This window comes from Debaryomyces fabryi (genome assembly GCF_001447935.2).
Source record: "Debaryomyces fabryi strain CBS 789 chromosome Unknown contig00007, whole genome shotgun sequence".
In the NCBI taxonomy this organism is placed as follows: domain Eukaryota; kingdom Fungi; phylum Ascomycota; class Pichiomycetes; order Serinales; family Debaryomycetaceae; genus Debaryomyces; species Debaryomyces fabryi.
In genome coordinates, this window is record NW_015385433.1 from 1 (window position 1) to 23,150 (window position 23,150).

Below are 23,150 nucleotides of genomic sequence, written 5' to 3' on the forward strand. Positions count from 1 at the left end.
AAAATTCTTCTGGAGCATACCAATATATGTCATAATAGAATATTTATGGTACAATTACGCTGCATTCTTTCAACTATTTGGTATAGGTTGGAGAATTCGAATTCAGGCTCTTGCTGCACCAACTTATGATTTGAATACGATAAACTTTTTCACCCATCAGATGGGAGTTTTCTTTCACATTGAATGATACGATCTTTTCTGTTATGTCACATTTGCCATACTGATACTATGCTTTAGTCTAATGTAGCACAACTCTGGGGCCATTTTGCAATCAAAACTACACCATTATTACATCCGGCATATAATCGTATCGATATAAGATTCTTCAGTTGATGAGCCGTATATATAGATACTTCCCATACTACCACTGGATCTCCAATGATAGAAGTATTAGCCAACGATAGACTAGGTAAAAAAATCAAGGTTAAATGTATGCCTACCGATACAATAGGTGATTTAAAGAAAATAATATCACTACAAATAGGTACATCATATGAGAAACTCGTACTAAAGAAAGGATACCAGGTTTATAAAGATCATATCACTTTGGATGACTATGAAGTTCACAATGGATTTAATTTTGAATTATATTACAGTTGATAAACTATTTTCAAGTAGAATATAGATCCAATTGATATAAATACTAAAATACAAAGAAAGAAATAAGATGATGAAATGTAGACATGAGTTATGCATTGTAAATACAAGGGAGATATTTCGTTATATGAAGAGGTCATAAAAAGTATTCTACATGTTGCTGTGTTCGAGGCCTTCCGTTATAGAAGTCGCCAAACGAATCGTTGCCATTGATCCAGTCTCCATTCACACCTTTCCCACTAATTGTATCCTCATCATTTTCTGGAGATGCATCGAAGACATTGAAGAACTGGCCAGGCAATACACCATTTATTACTCCTAAACCCTTATCATAGGGGTCCTTCTCGCTATTGTTACTATTATTGTTCTTACTCTGGTAATTTGAATGGAGAACTTCTAATACACTCGCCTTATTTCCACACCTGTAGCAATAGTTCGGAGCCGACCACACCGTTAAGCATTTTCCTTTCCAGTAGCTTACATATCCTTCGTTGCATAATTGATGAGCCCGAACCAATTGAACCAAATCATTATCGTTGCAAAACTTTTCTATAACATCAAACCCGAATAGGTATCCTGCTCCTCTTGGTGATAACTTGAAGTCCATAATTTCTGGATCTGGATCTGACCAGACCAAATCGGCCATTATTCCATCATGGGGTATTTCTTTGAATCTATCAATTGCTCTAACCTGATCTAATTGTTGACAGCTTGGTGACAAGCCTCCATGAGTGGTGAAAATTTTTCCATCTATCGTTGCTCCTAGGGGCAAATAATCAAATAAATCTGTAATATACAACCAAACATCTACGGATCCACCGTATTTATTCAAAACTTCTGAATAGAAACCGTAATTAGTAGTAATAGTTCTCGATTCGTGGTTTCCTCGTATTAAAGAAACTCTATCTGGATATCGAAGTTTCAATACTATTAATAATAGTATAGTCTCCACCGAATAATAACCTCTGTCCACATAATCACCGAGAAATAAATAGTTCGTGTTGGGCGGTGATCCGCCAATTTGAAAAATTTCCAATAAATCGTGGTATTGTCCGTGTATGTCGCCTACTATAGTTACCGGCGATTGTAGTTGCATGATATTGGGTACTGACAATAGTTGTATCTTCAATGTATGGCATAATTGCTGGATGCTTTCAGGTGGTAATAATTTAGGTGGTTTATGTTCAAATAATTGCACTAAGCAATAATCTAGATCAGTGGTGGGTATAGAAAAGGATTCTGTCATTATTCATTAGTTGATTATTACACTATTCTATTGGCTATTGAATCGCTTATTCAAATACCCTAAGTCAAGGTATCGGTAAGTAGTGATTTATTTGTTTAAGTACTACTGGATTATAAATTTTATTTACTGTTTGATAAGATCACACGCGGAAACAGAATTTTTCACTTAGATATTGTTCTATACTATAAATGTATTATACATACCATTAACGATATACCATTAAGATTGTGAGATAGTAGACTTTGGATCTTTACATAAATCATCAATAGATTTGCTTAAAACATCTAAACCTTCTTCAATGACTTCGTTAGGAATGTTCAAAGCTGGAACGATTCTTAAAACATTCATACCAGCACTGATAACCAATAAACCATTTTCTCTACATTTAGCGACAACATCACCAACATCCAAGTTACCCTTGAGTTGAAGTCCTAATAATAAACCTTTCCCCTTAACTTCATCGATGTGATCAGGATATTTGTTAGCAATCTTTGATAAACCTTTAGTGAATTTTTCAGATTTTTCTTCAACTTCTGACAAAAATTCTTTGTCACTCACTTGATCAACGACGTAAGATCCAATTTTACATCCAAGTGGGTTACCACCGTAGGTTGTACCATGGTCCCCAACCTTCAAAACCTTTTCAATATTTTCTGAAACCATTACTGCACCGATTGGGAAACCATTTCCTAAAGCCTTAGCCATAGTCAAAATATCAGGATGCGCTTCTTCTGGTAAGTCAGAATGTGCCCATAACTTTCCAGAACGGCCCAAACCACATTGAATCTCGTCATAAATTAATACAACATCATTTTCGACACATAATTTCTTTAAAGACACTAAAAATTCTGGGTCAATGGTATTGACACCACCTTCACCCTGAACTGGTTCTATAATGACAGCACATGTCTTTTCCTTGCTGATAAGGTCTTTGACACTAGCTATATCATTAGGCTGTGCAACCTTTACCCCTGGGACCAAAGGAGCGAAAGGTTTTTGGTATTTTTCATTAGCTGTGACCGATAATGCACCCATAGTTCTTCCGTGGAAGGAATTGGTAAAACTGATGATTTCATATTTGTCATCACTAAAGCTCTTACCATACTTTCTAGCAAATTTTAAAGCTGCTTCATTCGCCTCCGTACCCGAATTACATAAGAACACTCTCTGAGCATCTTTCATACCACCAGAAGTGATAGTTTTGGTAACTAATTTATTAGCTAATTCACCAGCATATAAATTATGGTAGAGATTGGAACAATGCATCAATGTGGAGGCTTGATCTGAAATGATCTCAGAAATTTTACTATGAGAATGGCCCAAACAAGTGACAGCAATACCAGCACAGAAATCAATATATTGTCTGTTTTCTAAATCATACATATGCGATCCCTTTCCGTGGGTCATCACAACATTAGGACGAGCATATGTTGTCACTGTGAACGGTTTAGTTATAGTGTTAATGTATTGCCCCGTATGGGAATCTTCTGATGCATCTGGGATTGATGTTTTGTTCAACAAACTTTGTGTAGTAGAAAACTGCTTAGCGACGCAAGAAGCAAGGCCAGGAATTCTCTTATTGCTATCTTTACGTAATGATCTTGGAATATATCTAAGCATTATTACAGGAAGATTTGCTATTATTCTTTTCGAATATGGATATCCTGATAAAATATATAAAATTCATCAAAAGATTTTACATCGCGGTTGACTCACAAAAATCCTCGAAATTACTTGATCGGGTAATTCTTATTAAAATATGTACTATATGCTTAGATGACTGCTCTGCAGACTAATACCTATTGATATCAATAGTAACCTCTATCTTATTGGTTCTGACACTATGATCCACTCTCTCAACGGAGTACTGAATAATTCTATTAATTTCAAATCTTAATCTTGACTCATCATCCGGATTACCACCTTTCATAGTTATCTTCAAACCAACAACATACAATTCATAATTGAATTTAGATATGAATAGCTTCTCAATATTGTATGAAGTTTTATAACAGTCAAGGCTTAATATTTTATCGATTATTGATGATTTCAAGACATGATAATCGTAGTCAGAGTAAGGATATGACAATAACAATACACCACCCAATAATTTTACTAGCTTCCATCCACTGTAACATAATAATAGAGCAATAACTAAGGTAGTAGCTTCATCTATATCTATGTTAATTTGTGAAATTATGCTGGATGGGAGTAATGGGACGGCCATTAAACAAATGGAATACGTTAATGTCAATAAATGAGTGGGATTTTTGGCCATAATGTTGGCAAACTTTTGCAAGCCCTGTAAACTTAAAGGCTTTGCTTCTGATTCAATTTTCTTCATTTCTCTGTCCAAAAGACCCCCTTTCGGTTTACGGTTTGATCCAACTAAAGTAGCATTTTCATCAGACGACGATATCATTTCACTAATTCTATCGTAGGCTAAAATATACCTAGAAGTTATTAGAGTTACAACTATAGTAACAACTAAGATCAATTCATATATAAACCAATTAGCCAGATGTCCATGTTCTCCATGGATATGATGTGACAGGTGCTGTTCGCCATCATGCTCAACTGAGGTATCTTTTACCACCACAGAAATGACAAATTCCTCTAAGGAATGACTAATTAAATCACAGCCAACCATGATCAAAGATGCACTCAATGCAAAACCAACCAAGACTTCTAGGCGTCCCAATCCAAATGGGTACGCTATGGATGAATTATTCCAAACTTCAAAGTTAGACATGATATCTACAAACACGATAACCAAAGTTCCCAACGAATCGTAGAAAATCAAATGAGCCAAAGTTGACAACGAAGGTAATTTAAACTTAAAACCAACTAGAAAGACAACTAACGATAAAGTTAAATGACAAAATGACCATAATAATTTAGATTTTTGACTAGGTTTAATGGATGCAAGTGATTCTTTGAAGGTTGGAATTGGATACAGATCAGCAATAGTTAGTAATTCATTATCTGCATTCACAGCTGGTGGAGGCTCCTGAAATAAATTCATAGAAACAGAGGAATGCTTGTATTTATGTCCTTTTCTATGCGCGGGCTTTACCAGCAATGTCTGGGGACCATTATTCATAAGTTCTTGTGGCTGAAAATTAAAAGGCAGGTAGTTCTTACTAGGAGATGATGATCGACGAACAGGAGACTTTGATCTGTATGAACGTGCCGATCTTGTAGGAGACGACGATCTTGTGGGTGACGAAGATCTTGATGACGACAGAGGAGCAATCGGAGGAACAATTGTAGGCGGGGGTAAGTAGTTGTTCTTAGTAGTAGCGAGGTGAATAGAATTTCTGGCCCGCGGAGTATTCAATGCTGATTGTACTGGGCTACCATCCTCTGAAATTGGATAATGATTGGAATCCATCATAAATATGGCCGACTTGGGCCTAGCTCTTCCTGAATTAGAATTTGATCTTATATGCGATGAAGCTGATGGCTGCAATATAGGTGAGTTGGTCAACGATGAATTCGAATATCTTCTTTCATTAAAGTTAGGACCATTAGTCGTAGGACTTAAACATGCACTTGGCGTACCACCACCAAATGGATTGAACACAGAATTATTGGTGTCAGGTAATGAATCAGATGAAAAATTAGCACTAGCTAAAAACCTCAAATCTGGTGGCTTGGAGATCCCAGTTTTAGTTTCCTTCGTTGCTTCCCCTTTGTTTATAGAATCAGAGTGGAATTTAGGTGATTCCATTAGTCTCGAATTGGAATTGGAATCTATACTTGAAATTTCATCATCTTCTTCTTCATCTACTCGATTATATGAAATTGAGTTTCGATCCATATTACAGGTATGGCCCTAAGTATCAGATAAGTAAGCTTTCAATAAAAATTGTTGGAAAATTGTCTAATTAATTATTGACGTTGCTAGTGATTATCTACGTGTAAGTTCGAGTAAACATATGTGCGTTGCGAACAATGAAATTTTATCAGGCACAAAATCTTCTATTCACTATATACACTGTAAAGGTTATGGAGGATTCTCCTTGGTTGTGAATGAATCAAAAAGCAGTAAATTGATACAACCATTATTTAGTTCGATACCAGTATCTTCTAATAGTTCGTAACTTTTTAATTTAAACCTCTTAGAGACATTCTGTTGAGTCTCGTTCAAGATATCAAATGCACTGCTAAGAGCCTCACGTCTTGACGGAAGCAATATCAAATTACTGTCATTTAAAGCATGTATATCACCCCCTTTATGTAATTCAGACTTCTCTAACATAAGAGCACACAGTATTTTTGAATTGTCTGTATACTTTCTTAATGGATATGAAATGTTAGGCTCTGAAAGATTGAAAACAGACGATAAATTTGGAATATTAGATAGGTTCAGTACCCCAAAGTACTTAGAATTAGTACTTCCCACATCTGTAGCATCAGGGTTGGATCTTGATACATGATCATTTGGTGGGCTATTCTGTTGATGACTGGAAGTGACATCAATAGTCATATCATCGGCAAGGTTATTGTCTGTGTTAAGAGTCATCGACAGAGTAATTGAACTCTTCATTAACAATAACAAGTCATACAACAAAATTCTTAACTTCTCATTGTTGGAGCATAAGAATTTTGATTCAAGCAATGCAATTAAGTTTTTTATGAAATTAAAGTTCTGTCCATCTTGTTCAATAATGATTGAAGTCAACGAAAGCTTGTGAATAATTAGAATCCTCAAAAAAATTGAAATTGTGTTATATACATCCTTTCTACTATCACCAATTATGTCCAAATTTGCCAATTGCAACAACTTTTGTAAGAACTTTGATAAATCGTTAAAAACTTCAGTAGAAGTAGTAACTGTATTTAAGGACGAAACCGAAAATTTCTTAAAGTAGTCTTTCAATATCGATAGGAGGTCTGTTTTCCCATCACTACTTGTTAAATAAACCCTATTATTGTCCAAGCTGTCATTGGAAACATCAAACTCTGTGTTGCACAAAAAATTATGCTCCAAGATAAATAGAATATTTAACTTATGTTCCCACGAAAGGAAATTGAAGAGTTCTCCGAAGAACGAATTATTAGAGACGAAGTGAAATGTCAAATTATTCAATAACACATCAAGCATGCATCTCAACCTCTCTATTGATTTATCCCTATTTGAGTCATGTACTTCATTTATAACAATGATTTTAATTAAGATTTGGCATACCGGCAAGTTGAACTCGTTAATTATAGAAGCTAATCTTGGTAAATCACTGCTACTCCCAATAGGTTCCTCCGTTATGTATACAAGAAAATTAAGGAATGAAATAATATCTGAGTTAGAAACCACTTTTAAAAGACCATCCATAAAAAGCCTAGTATTAGATATGCAAAACTGTCTAAAAAAGCTTAAAACATCACCATTGTATTCCCTTAAAGCGTAAGAATCAAAAACTGTATTAGTTTCCTTTGAGAAGCTATCCAACAACATAATAAATATATCATTAGAGTGACGTTTAACATATAAATAACGGATGCAACCTAATGCCAAAACTTGGTCATTGAATAGATTTTTGCTATCGCTTTCTTGATCTCCGAAAAGCAATTCATAAATGACACTATCAATTTTTTCATTTGACAATTGTAAAGCCAATGTATACCTTAGGTTCAGAAGTAATTCGTGCGGTTGATAAACTTCGAAGTATAATAGCTTTTTGAATAGCGTGGTTATCTTTTCAATATCAGACTCTGCTCTAACCAAATCACATATGACTTGTTTCATGATGTCGAAGAATCTACCTCCGGTCGTTAATTCTAAGACTTTTTTAGAATTTATCAACAACCTCATGCATATATTCTCATGCAATTCATTAAATTTTCCAATATTCTTAAAATAATATCCCAATATAAAGTTTATTGACTCTTCAGATCTTGAGGCTTCAGTGAATACTTCAATACTAATATTAAGTTGAAGTGTACTAATGAATTCTGTAATATCGGTATTATTCAAAAGTTTAATAGGAGCTTCCAATAGCAAATCTAAGTCGTTTCTGAAGTCTGTGGCCGAGTAACTATCGTTATTCTTTTGTAATGCACTGCTGTTTGCGTGAATTCTCATTGGAGAATCAACAGTTTCTTTAGCAAAGAGCAATTGGTTAAAATTCTTCGATTTTGATACATTATCATGATTATCGTCGGAACTTTTATCATATGTGCGATCAATTTTTTCAACTGCATTATCTATGAAATACCAAACATCACTGAAGTTATAGTAGTCATTATCTCTGGTCAGCAAATCTTTATAGTTGAGGATAATTAATTTGAAAAGTTCGTATCCGGTAGTAGTAGACTCATAGCTTTTTCCAGCTATAAATTTAACCAACTTGAAATGTCTTATAATCAATTTGCTAATTAAATATAGCGAATCCATGTAACAAATTATCACTTTCCCTTCATTTCTTAAAATAAACTTTACCAAGACTTTAAAAAATACTGTTAAGTTATCACACAACGCGTAGAAATTATAAAGACTTGCTATAATGTTGGGATTGATATGTATTAACTTCGGGGACTTTGTTATAGACATCTTAAGTTCACTTGTAAGCCAATTCACCAACAAAAACTTTAGCCCAACTTTCAAGCTTTTAACGTAAGTAAATTTCTCTTCACTATATTCATCAAAAGAATTCAACATTAGTCTATCTACTAATTCTTGCTTCAAAATTAATTTACCCTTTTCAAATTTTTCTTCAAAATTAAACCCATTAGGAGTCCATTTTCTTAAGATACTATCACATTGCTTGTTATTTAAGACTGGAAGATTTTGTAAAATAGCCAAATGAGTTGCTACCAGTGAGTTATTTTCATTATGAGACTGACCTTCATCCGCACTCGGTGATACATAGAATATACCAGACGCTATCAATTTTCTAAGGTATGTTGATATTGTAATGACCTTCAATTGATACAATTCATTGATCAAAACATACAAATTATAGTCAATAATATCCACATTGGTGGAATGAGCCAAATTGTATATAATCTCAAGTATTTCATTCTCAAACTCAGCTTTTAGACTATTGGAATTTTTAATATTAATATTTTGTAGGATCTTCCTTTTCAAAAAGTTGCAAATTATTAAAATACCTTCACTGGAAGATTTTTGCTCGCGATATATTGTGATAGCCCAATAAATAACTACTTTTAAATTGATCCTCCAATCGTTAGAATTTTCAGGCGAAGAAGATACTGAAGTAGGCATTAGCAACTCTGCAAGATTATCATTTAGTTTGAGTCTATCGAGCTGCTCGATAATATTCAATGTGTCATCGCTATTTCTATTAATAAAATAATTCTCGCTTTCAATAGTAATATGTGTCTTCTTCTCAGAAAACATGGTATCATAGTTTTGTATATCTTGCAGAAGCGATTGTTGAATATTCACGCCTACTCCTCTATCGTTCGCTAAATTGCCAGAGTTAACATCAATGAAATTGGATGATTGCACATCTTTCATACTTAGCATTAAACTTTCATTTCTATATTTAATCAACTTGAGTTGTTTACGAATTTCATTCTGTTCCTCTGAATCATAATTATTAGGGCCATCATTCAAAAGAATCTTATAAAGAGTTTCATTCACAAGAATCCAATAATTAGGAATAATGAAAACGTTAGTATTATGCTTGAATAGATAATTAACGGTGTCAGATATATTGCTCAATAACTTCGATTTTAGGTTCAGAGATAATGCTGCTGTGTGGTTTTGCTTGTGTGCATAGTTGCTAGATTTTGAATTATAGGTTGGGATTCTCTCAATAAAATAATAATTTAGCAATAAAAGTTCGCTTAGTTCTTTAGATAAGTAATCCAAATCTAAGACGTCTTTCCAAAACATTTTAACTAATGTTAATGAAATCAATCTTTGACCATAATTTAAATCTATGTCAACTAGCCACCTATCAAGCGTTGAATCTTCACCTTCGGATCTTGAGAACGCGACAAGCTCAGATATATGTGATTGATCTAAAGGCAACCCTTCTTTTAAGAATTTTAAAATAGATGAAAGAAAAAAACTTTTGTCTAGCAAACACTCTATGTATAACACTTGAAGATAATTTAAAAGATAATTTAACTTTGTCAAATACGCTTGTTTCTTTTCTTGTATTGTTATGCTGCACATGTCTTTCGAAAACTTATAAAAGTAATCAACCAATTGATGAGTCCATTCTTGTAGCCATTGAGTTTCAAAAGATTCAGAGGTTGCATTGTCAATCGGATGAGGATTATTAGAAAGTCTGGATTGGTATTTCTTTCTCAAGGCCAATAACTCACTGAATAAAACACATTTAGTTAGCCATAATGCTCGTGAGGTAGGGATATTCTTGTTACATAAAATATCAACTAGCATCTTATTTTTTATTCCGTGAGGTAATTTGTTTGATATTTTCAGCAATGGTTCATCCGGATTTGCGAGATCCCGAAGCCACGCTTCTTTCTTCAGAGCAGTTAAAGTAACTCTTGGTGGTATCCTAAACCTATTCGAATCATGTCTTATTTTATTAATTATCTCATTTCTAGCTTTATATGAGTTGACTAAATGCTGCGATAACTCTTTAAGAACTTTGTCGCAATTACTGCTGGAAGAAAATAGCGATGCTTGGATCAAATTCCTAGCAGAATAGTACTCATTTGCGACCAGGGGACCTTCGAAGTATCCCTTATTAAGGTACGATTCATTATTTAGTTTTTCAACTTCAGCTTGTGATTTACCTTTGGGTAAGTGCGTCGTATCTTTCCACGGTCTAAAGTCAGGATAGGTCAATTCGTCTGTAGAGCTGTTGGATACATATTTTCCTTGTTCTGAAATGGATTCAGATGAATTGTTAAGGTCATTTAATGGATATAGTGGTATTGCAGGTTTATCCATGACATATTTCATTGCCAATAACTCATCTTTAGTGCTATTAGAAATAGATGTCCTATTATGCGACGATAATAAACTATTCCTGTTCTTTGTTTTCGACATTCCGATTCGTTCACTTTTTTTAACCTTTCATTTGTATTTGATTGAATAATTGTCCAGAAGATCTCTATGCTTAATCTCTAGATCTTCCCATAATCAGGCCAACCTCATTTTTGCGGTGAAATATATATATGATCATGTGCGCATCCTACAGATATGGTCTATGAAATAAGTCATTTTATTATATACTGTATCTGATAGTTTAACATAAAATTGTCGAAACATGAAGAAGAAATAAGTTACCAATCATCGTCGTCTTCTTCGTCTTCTTCATCACTGTCATGAGTAGCACCTTTCCTCTTTTTTAATGCATCTGCTAAGGAGCCAGCTAAATTAGTCTCTTCATTTTTCTTAGCTTTTAAAGCATCAGCCAACCCATTACTCAAGCCAGCGCCATTCAGATCAGGTGTCTGTTGTTGATTTTGTTGTGCTTGAGATGCAGCGCTTAATTGCGCTGGTGGTGGAGGAGGTGCCAACTTAGCATTTCCTGCTGATGGGTTTACAGGAGGATCACATTCTACAACATATGCCGCAGGCACCCAACCTTCTTTAGATTCATCTAAAGCCTTCGCTAACCACCAGCCGTTATCCTCTTTACGAGTAATATAGACAATGGTATCTTTTGAAATTGGTAACTCGGAAGCACTCCCAGTACCTTGGAAGTCGTATGCTGCCTTGAAAGTTGGGAACTTTGGTTTTGGAGGCTGTGACGCAACAGGTGGTGGAGGTGGTGGGACACTTTTCTTCTGTGGAGGAGCAGGAGCAGTCTTCTTAGTCGGTCTTGAAGGTGCAACAGGCTTCTGTGCCGACGGTTGTTGGCCAAATGAACTTGGAGCCGGAGGTGGCACCTTTCTTTGTGTTGTGCTTTGTTTCTGTGGTGCTGCATGGTGAAAGGCTGCTTGAGCAGCTTGAGCAGCTTGTCCCGGATGAGCGTGTGTTTGAGTATCTGGTGGAGCATATCCCCGGGTTTGCGGCTCAGATTGATTTTGTACTGGAGGACTAACATGTTGTTGTGTTTGCTGAGCTGGAGGAGCTGCGTGTTGTTGTGTTTGTTGAATTGGGGGCTGAATGTACGATGGTCTGTTGCTTTGCACAAGCTTAGTTGCTGGTGCTTGTTGATATGACGAAGTAGATCTCGAGTTCGTCCCTCTGTTATAATATTTGCTATAATCTACTTTACCTGAGACACCTCTAGGTCTTTTTGGATTTTGACTGTTCCCAGGTAAACCTTGCCTAACTGTTACAGTTCCCGACTTGTAGGTATCCCCCATAGCTGGAGCTGCATTTCCTACAACAAACTTAACGGTATGGAACTTACCTGGTTTCTTTTGATATTCAATAGTTTGTCCAATCTTTATATTCAAACCAGGGTTGCACTTTTTCAAGTGAGTAATAAGCTCAGTCTTGAAATCTAAGTTGATAAGGGTATCAGGTGTTGTTGGAGTAGGTGAGTGCATAGAAACAGCAACCCAATTATCCTGATAAATAGATAATCCAACATAATTTATTCCACTCACTGGGATCGTAAATTCCTTTTGTACTTGTAATCTGTTCTGAACTAGAGTTTGGGCAATAACATATAAACTATTTTTAGTCAATATGAAGATTCTTGGTAGTCTCTTAGATGATCTTCCAAATTTCGATAATAAGATATCACCTTTAGCAGAAAAAATGACTCTTTCGGAGACACCTGCTTGATTCATAATAAATCTACCGAAGCCAGAACTATCATTACAGCCCAAGTAATCACCCATGAATGCACGGGACCCTAACATAGACATTCTACGACGTTCTTTCCTACCTTGCAATAACCCATTTCCATAATCTCTTAATTGTTCAAACTGATTACCATGAGTCTTATTCTTCCAGGCACTTTGGATTAATCTTGCCGCATCATCTTTTCTTTTGATGTAGCGCCTCCAAGCTCTTTGGATTCTAGCAGCCATATTATGCCAATACTTGTCTCTCATGTCTTCCAAAGCAAATAATGTTTCGGGAGTTTTAATGAATACCTTTGTGGTACCCATTTGATATTCCGAATCAGGTATATGACAAGATCTCAAGATTTCATGAACAGCAGTCACATCATCACCATTCCAAATATAATCTCCTGCGTACCCTGTTTTAGGAGATAACAAATAAAACCTTTGAACAAATTTGTCGAAAGTTGTACGATAAGCAAAACCTGCTCTTCTAATTCTAACATTTTCTTTCAACCCCAAGTATTTGATTTGATGTAATACTTGATTATTTTCATATTCTTTAGGTCTCTTGGTTTGATTTGGCTTAATTGTTCTAATATAAGATGGTTGGCATTGAGATAATGTGTCAACTAACAAGTTAGCACTCTTCTTTATCTTATCTGATGCTGTTTCCGGCCTTTTCTTTGAGTCCGTTAATGCTGCAAGTAATTCAGGTGGGAACAAGACTTGACCAACAAAACTATTTGACGATGTAGACAAAACTTCCAATAAATCACGTAGCATCGAATCTTTATTCTTATCTGTCATTCCAGCTACATCATATGTAACATCACCAGCATAATGCTTAATAATGAATTTACCTCTACGATCCTCGAAATGTGCATTATTAGCTCCAACCATGCTCAATCTTTGTGCAAAAACTTGATCAGCAGCATCTGAATCTGCATGGGCAGTCTTAACTGAATCATTCAAAGCAGCAAACAAACCTGGTTGGGGTCTCAATGCTTCAATTAAATCACAAACAACTTTATTATTGAAATAATTTATTGGTGTCCATTTAATCTGTTCCTGAACATATTCATCTTGTTCTGCTTTCAATGTTAATTGAATAAAAATTTGCTGCAATTTTTCATTCACATAATTGATACAAATTTGCTCAAAAGAATTATGCTCAAAAATTTCAAATCCGTAAATATCTAAAATACCGATCGATTTTTTTTCTTGTGCTGCCCCTGATCCCTTCAACGATAAATTCACTCTTTCTACAATCCAATCAAAAAGATTATTATAAATACCCTTGGCTAACGCATCACGCACAGATGTAGCCTGAACAATATTTAATGGAACATGATAAGTAGATCCTCTTCTCATACCATGAGAGGTTTGCATTACTCTCTGAATGAGTGATGTTTTCAATGTTTCAGCATTAACATCTAATAAATAAGCCACAAATGCAGTTACACTTTCATCTCTAATTGCAGCATTTCCGTTTTCATCTTCTACAAACGAAACATTACCAATCCACAAAATCAGCGCCAACATTCTGAAAATATTATCTTGTTCTTCTTGAGATAAGCCAATCACTTGCATAGCTCTCAAAGTATCTTGAAGGTCCTTTGAATCATCCACACCATCAACGTTAATACATTTAGCTGCGGATGTATAAATATATGTTTCAGGCCCTTGAATTCCATATAACTGTTGATATTGAGGTGGACAATGTTTGGTGAACTGGTAGAAAATATGAAAATTACGTTCATTCGTTATCTGGGAGACAACTCTTTGTTTTTCCAAAAGATAATTGGTAATATGTGCTGAGACTGGTTGATAGTTAGATGGATTAAAATAGATCTCAAGATATTTACCATGTCTAGATGAATTGTTATTTCTCAAGGTCTTAGCACAACCAAAGGACTCCAATAAAGGATTAGTAGCTAACACCATATCTTTGATTTTAGAGATACCTCCGTCTCCGCCCGCGCCCACTTGGTCGTCTACCGAGACATTTGCAATGTATTGCATGATCTGTTTGGCAGCTTCAGTCTTACCGGCACCAGATTCACCAGATATAATAACACATTGGTTCTCGCCATAAGACTTCAAATTATAGTACATTGATTCTGCAATAGCGAAAACATGCGGTGGAACCTCTAATCTATTTTTACCCTTATATTTATTTAAATTCTCTGGCGTATAAATACCCAAATCTTCGAACGGATTAACTGAAATCAAAACATGTCCAATATATGTATATATTGTACTATTCATGAATCTTTTGTATAAGTTATCATTAATTGCATCGTCGGCAATTTTGGAAAGTAATGTCAAGTCTGAAACCCCAACTTCTTTCTTCTTATGAAGATCAAACTCGGCCTTTTTAATACCGCTCTTAGAGGGCTGTTGCAGTTGTTTATTCTTAGTACGAACACCTCTTTTCACGATCGCCATTTTTGCTCTTTATGCTTGATTTATCAAGAACTGACGGAAAGAAGTTCAATGATCCCTTTAACTGCTGGAATCAGCGTTTCGTCGGATGCTCGCATTTTGGTCATTTGATTACATAACAAAATGGCTCTGCTGCAAAATGATATTAACTAGTCTATACTCTTGATTTCTATTTATTACGGTAATATACAACGATCAATGAGACCATAATCTGATCATCTTATCTTTTCCACCACTGGCAACTCTTTTACCATCCATACTCCAGTCGACGGCATAAACTTCATCGGCATGGCCGGGCAAATCTACACTTAACTTCCTGGTCCTAATATCCCAAACCTTTAAGGTGGTATCCTTAGAACAAGTGACTAAAAGTCTGTTGTCAGCGGACCAGGCACTCTGATATACAGGTGCAACATGTCCTCTCAATGTTCCGATAAAAGTTCCTTTGATACCGTCCCAAATCTTAATTGAGTTATCGAAAGAGCATGAAACAATATAACGTCCATCAGGCGAAAATGAAACATGATTGACAAGTTTTTGATGTCCAGTCATACGGCAAATAGGCTTAGAAGACTTTAATGGTTCCCAGAGATACATAGTGAAGTCATCACTGGCAGTAACTATTCTTTCACTGACAACACCATTCAATTTTGCAACTTTTTCGTATTGTTCTAAAGCCTTCATACGCATTTCTTCTGGCGATAAATTCTTTGTTTTTGACTTTGTCGAAGTATGATCAAATGCACCTTTACGTAAAACGTAATCAGTAGAAGTAGACAAGTGGTTGACCCAGTGTGCATGGCTCTTCAAAGTTTGAATACATTTTCCACCGGCCAGGATATCCCAAACTTTAATAGTTTTATCGTGCGAGCCACTGTATACAATATTAGAACCAGTCCATTTGACACATGAAACTGCATTTGTGTGTCCACTCATGGTTAATAAGCAGACTCTTCTAGTAGTGTCCCATACCTTTACTGTGCCATCTTTCGAACCTGAGGCTAATCTTGGTTTATCGCCCGCTTTGACTAAGTGTAAAGGTTCCCATGCTAAACTAGAAATCCATTTGGAATGACTAGATAAGGCACTTCCAAGTGGCTTGCCCAGGTCTGCATCCCATAATCGTACAGTACTGTCCATCGAACCTGTTGCAATCATTGAACCACATGGAGAATACGAAACACACAACACCCAGTTTGAATGCCCCGATAAAGTATGCATAGGTGTCTGAGTATTACAATCCCAAATTCTTGCAGTTGAATCCCCAGCACCAGAACACATACGCCCAGAGTCGTTTGGAGCAAACAGACAACATAAAATAGTCGATCCATGTCCTGCAATCGCAGCATTTGATCTCGTTATTGCCTTAACTTTGAAAACTGCTCTAGGTGTATACACTAAGGTCATGAAATCTTCAGTGGTCTTAATTTGTGGTTTTAACACTGAAGAATATAAATTGTCCTTAATATCAACCAAATTTCCTTCTTTGTCATCTTCGCTACTTTTATTTAATAATGCAAACGTATATGGGACAGGATCATCTGTCTCACTATGAAGCTGGTTCAATAATTGTTCCAACTGCTTTTCTGTTATTCCTCCAGGGACTCTTATAGAGCCTCCAATAGATTCTCCAGTATCTGAGGCTTGAAATTTTATTAATACATTAGGTAAGTCTTCTGGAACTAGATCGACTTCACGGACCTTTTGTGCTTCTTTCTTCTGTTTTTTAGAAGGAGGAGGGATTACTGTGGCCATGGTCTATCGTTATATCTATCTTCTAATATTGTATTGAATATTTCAGTAGTAATAAAATTTATCTCTACCTAAAAAAAATATGTGCGATGAGCATTTTTTTATATACAGTAACATTATACACTAGGAAACTAATTCGTAGCTTCATCAACTATATTTACTAGCAATGAACCCATAATTTCATCATCGGAAGCATCTATCTCCAGCTCATGATCCCCGCTATCTTTATGCCTAGAACCTTGAGGAGAATTTTCATTTTCTTGGAATAACTGCGAAAGATGACTTTTGCTTATATTCTGTGAATCGGCAGACGGCAAGAACGTGTTAATTTGGCTCTCTGTTAGGTTCGGTGACGAAGGAAGAAGTCCTTCTTTGTCCCATATTGTGTCATTCATATCATTAATACCAATCGAAATTCCGTTCGAACCAGCGGCCTCGGGCTGTGTGATGGTTGTTTGTAATAGAGGTAATGGCTCCGGAGTATTATTCGTTGATTGCAGAATTGGACCCGACAAATCTATAATCTTAATATGGCTAGTTTTAGAAGCTTCTGTTATCTCCTCTTCTTCGTCGAAATCGTCATAATAGCCATTATCATAATCAAAATACACTGGGCGGTTTTCAGATCCCACCCTGTGTAGATTTATCGTCTTCACCGCAAATACCATTTTCAATTGAGAAGAATTGATTAACCTTTTTTGCAGTTCATCTAGTTGTGAAGGATGGTTTTCTTTGAAATGTGATGTTTTGTGGTACCAATCTTTGTAGAAAATTAGTCTTGATGTGATAAAACTATCTAATGAAGAATTTGTAGAGCTTGAAGTCTTCCTCGATGAAGATGCAGATGCAGAATTAGTAGGAGTATAATTACCTCCTAGTGAGGCACATAAGACTAGGCGTCCCCCACCATACCCCAGGTTCGGTCTTGTTTGTGACAATGATGTACTTGAAGATGCTGAAGAAGGTATTTGACTATCATACCCAGAATTATTAGTCAAAAATGGCTTCGGACGATAATTCTGATACTTGGAACTGAGGTATCCAAGCAAAATGCATATCAGACTGTTTTTATATGTATACTGTGATATCATATTAGTTAATGTACTAACATGCGACTGGTACTTTAAGGCAGGATTTTCTCTTAGTAATGCTGATTGTGACGGTATTTCGGGCAACTTGGGCTGGTATCCTTCAGCCTTACTCTTCTCTTTGTTATTTATTAAGATTGAGTTCGTTAGCACCTGAAATTTTAAAAGCGCCTCTTCGTACGCAGCAGACAACTCTAATCTATATAGCTCGAGAAGCTCATGGAAGTTATTAATTACAACAATTGTCGATTCCTTTGGCCCGTCCAACTTGTCTGACATCAAAAGTGCAAATAATTTAGCAAAAGTATCAGCTTTATACGATATCAACTTATCATCTAACCACTCGTCTTGAAATTTTGGGTTATTCACGATACTATGCCACGGAAATGGATGCAAAGTATCAATAATAATGGCTCGATTTTCACTGCTATGACTTAAATGAGACACTATAAGTGACCCAACAACAAACGAAGCTCCAGTACAATTGGGAACACTTTCAAAATCGTAAATGCCATTACTTATATTCTTCTTCAATAGCGAATCTAATGACGGAATAGACGTCGATAAATGCTTGAAAGTCGGCTTTTTCAGCATCATATCATACAAAGAAACCATAATACCTTCCTAATATTCCTCATTAGTTATGTACACCTTTAGGTTGTTGTATAACACGTCCTATAACTGGTGATTGATCTATATTCACATAGATATCAAATTCTGATACTACTGCATAGACTTCAGAACACAAAATTTAGAATAATTCTCACTTGCTTTAGATAGTCTCACCAGTTCCATTGAAATAATTGATTTATAAGTTGACATAGATCCTTGAAAATATCATCATTGGAATAAACATAGGATGTCAAATTCAAATAATGGATCCATCTCGTCGTCGACAAACTCAAAAGATCCGAATTCGACGCAACAACCAAATGTAACTGTGAACAGTCCTGTTCCTAATGCTAATCATAGTCATCGTCATTCAGCGGCAGCAATGGGTAGAAGGCCATCATTGTTAAGAAATGATTCATCAAGTAATTCTGTGTATACAGCGAGTAATACTTCTGCTAATTTATCCACACCCATGCATTCAACTCACCTTAAATGGAGCTCAACTAGTAATGGAAGTAATAACCCCTCCGGTACGTCGACAAATGAATCGCATAATAACACCAATGCCAATGCAACGTCTTTGTTGACTCCTAATTCTAATAAGAGACAGACTAGTCATAATAATTCCGGTAATAATACATTAAGTTCCACTGGAGGTAGGACACGCTCCCGGTCGATAACCCAGACCCTTTCACACAATCTACAAAATAATAACAAGCAGTATTTGTCCCAGGAGAAGGCATACCTAAGAAAGATGAAAAACCAGTTTGTGGATGATTACTATACCAAAGGAATTACTGGTGCAGAAATGAAAGAGAGCGAGGTCAACAACAACGATGACGATGAGGATGAAGACGAGGATGAGACTAACCCTAATGGTCACAGTGATTTATTGGCCGATATGGACGATGATAAATACCAGATTGACTACAATTTAGCATTTACGTTATTAAAAAGTGGCAAAAACGCTATCAATATCAATCCAAACAGAAATATCACACAATTAAGTGCTGATAGTGCTGATGATCCTGCTGTGATAGAAAGACTTGAATGGCAGTCCATGTTGACTTCTGTGCTTACAGGTGATGTGGTGAGATCTGAAAAGACTAAAATTATTAATAACAATAGTCCTGAACACGAGCAAGGCTCCTTCTTACATGCGGCATATAAAGAGAACTTGTGGTTTGGGATTAACGCTAAACTCTTTAATAGAACAGAAGATGATCAAAGAAAAATCATTGAATATCGTCGTACCCTAGCTGACGCATTATTTGACGAAGTTTTAACATATGAAGTAAATCATGATGACCCGGTGAACAATCCGCCAAGGGATCAGGTTGCTAGCATACTCGATAGGTATGATAAATGTTGTGATTTATGGAGAACTTTGGAAGACATGAAAAATGAAAAACCAATTTGTAGAACTGTTGAATTCCAAGATCGTATTGATGCTTTGACTGCTTGGTTATCTATTACGGATGCGATGCAGAGGGAAAGTGATTCCTTAAAAACCTGGATAGGAAATGATGAAATGGATATCACTAAGAGTCGAAGTGAGTGCGGTAGTGCACCATCTTCTGAAGCAACAACCCCTACAAGTACGAAAAAAATATTCAATGAAGACAATAAATCATTAGCTGAAAGGCTTATGAAAGAAAAGGATGTTTATTCAATTTTTCAAAAGAGAATATTTTTTCCATTAGCTCCTTGGATGATCAAGTCGAAAGACACTTTCTTGAGATTGGGGCATATTTTTGAAACGCTTAAATTGCCTGACTATATTCACGATTTGATTCAGCTTTGTTTTATACCAATGAAATTGATTAAGGAAATTATCAATGTGAGATTGGTTTATGCCAAAAAGTTGCAAAATCCTACATTAATGATGATAGATCAAATGATAGATGATTTCAAGTCTTACATCACCATAGCATTGGAAGTAAAGCTGGGTATTGTTGAGTACTGTAGACCAGATGTGGGTAAGACATGGGTATTAAGTGACTTATTTGATTCTGAAAATCAAGATTTTGATATGGTGGTTTTGAAGTGTGTCAAGTATTTCTTTGCATTATTAAATAAAAAATTATTGGATAGTTCTAGATCACCTACTAATTTCAGAACTTTCAAAGAACCTGAAGAGTTAGAAGAAACCTGGAATTATCTTAAATGGTTGGGTAATCTTATCGATGGAGGTAGTGTCGTTGTTGCTGAGCACATAACTGTACTAACACTGAAGTTGATCCATAGACTATTAGCCTATTTCAATAATCAAATAGGAACGCCTCCTTCTAAACCTGCTGGGGCGGCTGATCTAATCAGATGGTACAGCTCGACCACAGAAAACTTTGGGCAATTACGTCGTAAATTGGCAAGATTTACTGGTGAAATTTCTAGAGACTTTACGAATTCTTTAGTTTTTGATCTTTCATCAACGCCTAGCAATAGAACTAAAACTATACTCGAAGTTTTGAGATCAACTAATCATTTCTTAGTATACACTGGTACGGTGGAGACACAGGGAACTTATTTTTTTGCAAGTGCCGAATTGATGGGTAATGAGCAAGAAATATTACGAATAATTAATGGTTCTTATATTGGCTCGGATCCGAATGAAGCAAACCTGGACTTTTCTGATTTGTTGAAGATGCTTCAATTGCATGAAGATGGGGAAACAGACCAGCACTCTGACTTAGTAGACCACTTGGATCCAAACGAATCAGGTGATTTTGGATATGTCTTAGCGTTATGTCCTCCTAAACCAATCGTTTGGGAAGGTCACATTGTTACTATTCAATTAGAAAACGTACCTATCACTGACATTAAAGTGGGACAAATACTTATGATAACTAAGTTACCTTACAGCAACTTGCATATGGTAAAAGAAAAATTTTTGGACACAGTAAATGATTTCATATTAGTTGGTGGTGTAATGAAGCAAGTTGACCAAAGGTGTTCCTTAGCCAAAGTACATCATGAACTAACGAAGATTAATCGAGTCTTCTTTAAAATGTCATTGTCAGTTTTGGATTCTGTAAAGAAAGTACGAGCTAACTGTAAAGAATTAGCTGTTGAAAATAGCTGTCAAGAGTTGATCAATAGTTATTTTATCTATGCAAAAGACTTTGGTAAAAACTCTGTAAAAAATTTAGATTCTTCGAGAAAATCTACGGTTATTATGAAACTTATTCAACTCTCTATTGAATGGGTTAGTTTTGTTTGTGATGATTGTATACCTACGGATAGGAGAACTTTTAGATGGTGTGTGTTAGCTTTGGAATTTGCAATGGATATGACTAGAGGCTTTAACGTGTTAGTCTTGAATGACGAGCAATTCTATAAGTTGAAATTGAAGGTTGCCCGCTGCATGTCGTTACTTATTTCTCATTTCGATATTATGGGTGCAAGATCTAGTGAAGCTGAAAAGAAGAAATTATTAAAATGGTCTTCTCAGAGACATAGGATTGAAAATTCAGCTGATGATGCATGCATTATACAAGCTTATAGGGAAGATGTCATGAAAGAGATTGAAGAAATTGAAGATTATAGAAGAGATTTGCAAGAGCAGTTGCAGTCGATTGGTAGAGTTTTAGACGTCACCGACCTGGAATACCAATTCGTTACTCTATTAGCATCTTCCTTCTCTAGCGTTTCTATTAGGTGGCAAAAAGGTAGATTTATTGGAGGAGGTACATTTGGACATGTTTATGCGGCAGTCAATTTAGATACCGGTGGTGTTATGGCAGTCAAAGAAATAAGATTCCATGATAGTCAATCTGTTAAAAATATTGTGCCTTCAATTAAAGATGAAATGACTATTTTGGAAATGTTGAACCACCCTAATGTTGTTCAATATTTTGGTGTTGAAGTTCATCGTCATAAGGTGTACATTTTCATGGAATTCTGTGAAGGTGGTTCTCTTGCGGGCTTGTTAACACATGGACGTATAGAGGATGAAATGGTCATACAAGTCTATACTTTACAAATGTTAGAAGGGTTGGCTTATTTACATCAATCTGGTGTCGCACATCGTGATATCAAACCAGAAAATATTTTACTTGACCATAACGGTGTCATTAAGTTTGTTGACTTTGGTGCTGCAAAGGTAATTGCGACGAGTGGAAGAACTCTTGGTGGTGGTAGTGGTGGTAGTGGTGGTGCAAATCCAGGCCGAAGCTTGAATGGCACCAACTTGAACTCAATGACTGGTACTCCTATGTATATGTCCCCAGAAGTAATAACCGGTGCATCTGGTGCCAGGAATGGTGTCGTAGATATTTGGTCGTTGGGTTGTTGTGTGTTAGAAATGGCCACTGGTCGCAGACCTTGGACTAATCTCGATAATGAGTGGGCCATCATGTATCATATTGCTGCCGGTCACAAACCTCAACTACCTTCCCCAGACCAATTAAGTGAACCAGGAAGAAAGTTTATATCAAGGTGTTTGGAGCATGATCCTAGTAAAAGGCCTGGAGCTGTTGAGTTGTTAAGCGATCCTTGGATTGTCGCCATTCGTCAAGCAGCTTTTGTTTCTTCTGAGAGTGTTAGTACACCATCGTCAGACGTTGGATCTGATATGTAATTATTTAAGATAAATATTTAATTCTTATATTAAATTAACAATGTACATTAGAATAATCCTACAATAATCTGTAATATGTTACAAGTAAATTTATTTACATATGTTAATCTAAAAAGATACGAAATGAAGCTATGAT

General features: G+C 35.9%; 8 protein-coding genes across 8 annotated transcripts; 1 reads left to right on the plus strand and 7 right to left on the minus strand.

Moving 5' to 3' along the window:
• Nucleotides 1-733: 733 nt before the first annotated feature.
• Nucleotides 734-1,843, minus strand: PPG1 (putative serine/threonine-protein kinase; the record flags this gene model as incomplete). Its single annotated transcript, XM_015609401.1, has 1 exon — nucleotides 734-1,843. One exon carries the CDS (start codon nucleotides 1,841-1,843, stop codon nucleotides 734-736), a length of 1,110 nt encoding a protein of 369 aa, XP_015469698.1.
• Nucleotides 1,844-2,062: 219 nt separating this feature from the next.
• ARG8 (acetylornithine transaminase) lies at nucleotides 2,063-3,463 on the minus strand (the record flags this gene model as incomplete). Its single annotated transcript, XM_015609402.1, has 1 exon — nucleotides 2,063-3,463. One exon carries the CDS (start codon nucleotides 3,461-3,463, stop codon nucleotides 2,063-2,065), a length of 1,401 nt encoding a protein of 466 aa, XP_015469699.1.
• A 172-nt stretch (nucleotides 3,464-3,635) lies between these two features.
• AC631_00573 (Zn(2+) transporter) lies at nucleotides 3,636-5,666 on the minus strand (the record flags this gene model as incomplete). Its single annotated transcript, XM_015609403.1, has 1 exon — nucleotides 3,636-5,666. One exon carries the CDS (start codon nucleotides 5,664-5,666, stop codon nucleotides 3,636-3,638), a length of 2,031 nt encoding a protein of 676 aa, XP_015469700.1.
• Nucleotides 5,667-5,852: 186 nt separating this feature from the next.
• Nucleotides 5,853-10,838, minus strand: SRB8 (Srb8p; the record flags this gene model as incomplete). Its single annotated transcript, XM_015609404.1, has 1 exon — nucleotides 5,853-10,838. One exon carries the CDS (start codon nucleotides 10,836-10,838, stop codon nucleotides 5,853-5,855), a length of 4,986 nt encoding a protein of 1,661 aa, XP_015469701.1.
• Nucleotides 10,839-11,074: 236 nt separating this feature from the next.
• Nucleotides 11,075-14,986, minus strand: MYO5 (myosin 5; the record flags this gene model as incomplete). The annotated part of the gene is made up of 1 exon (XM_015609405.1): nucleotides 11,075-14,986. The coding sequence occupies one exon, from the start codon at nucleotides 14,984-14,986 to the stop codon at nucleotides 11,075-11,077; it is 3,912 nt and encodes a 1,303-aa protein (XP_015469702.1).
• A 192-nt stretch (nucleotides 14,987-15,178) lies between these two features.
• AC631_00576 (uncharacterized protein) lies at nucleotides 15,179-16,738 on the minus strand (the record flags this gene model as incomplete). The annotated part of the gene is made up of 1 exon (XM_015609406.1): nucleotides 15,179-16,738. The coding sequence occupies one exon, from the start codon at nucleotides 16,736-16,738 to the stop codon at nucleotides 15,179-15,181; it is 1,560 nt and encodes a 519-aa protein (XP_015469703.1).
• Nucleotides 16,739-16,866: 128 nt separating this feature from the next.
• AC631_00577 (uncharacterized protein) lies at nucleotides 16,867-18,438 on the minus strand (the record flags this gene model as incomplete). Its single annotated transcript, XM_015609407.1, has 1 exon — nucleotides 16,867-18,438. The coding sequence occupies one exon, from the start codon at nucleotides 18,436-18,438 to the stop codon at nucleotides 16,867-16,869; it is 1,572 nt and encodes a 523-aa protein (XP_015469704.1).
• Nucleotides 18,439-18,682: 244 nt separating this feature from the next.
• Nucleotides 18,683-23,014, plus strand: SSK2 (mitogen-activated protein kinase kinase kinase; the record flags this gene model as incomplete). Its single annotated transcript, XM_015609408.1, has 1 exon — nucleotides 18,683-23,014. The coding sequence occupies one exon, from the start codon at nucleotides 18,683-18,685 to the stop codon at nucleotides 23,012-23,014; it is 4,332 nt and encodes a 1,443-aa protein (XP_015469705.1).
• Between the last annotated feature and the right edge of the window lie 136 nt (nucleotides 23,015-23,150).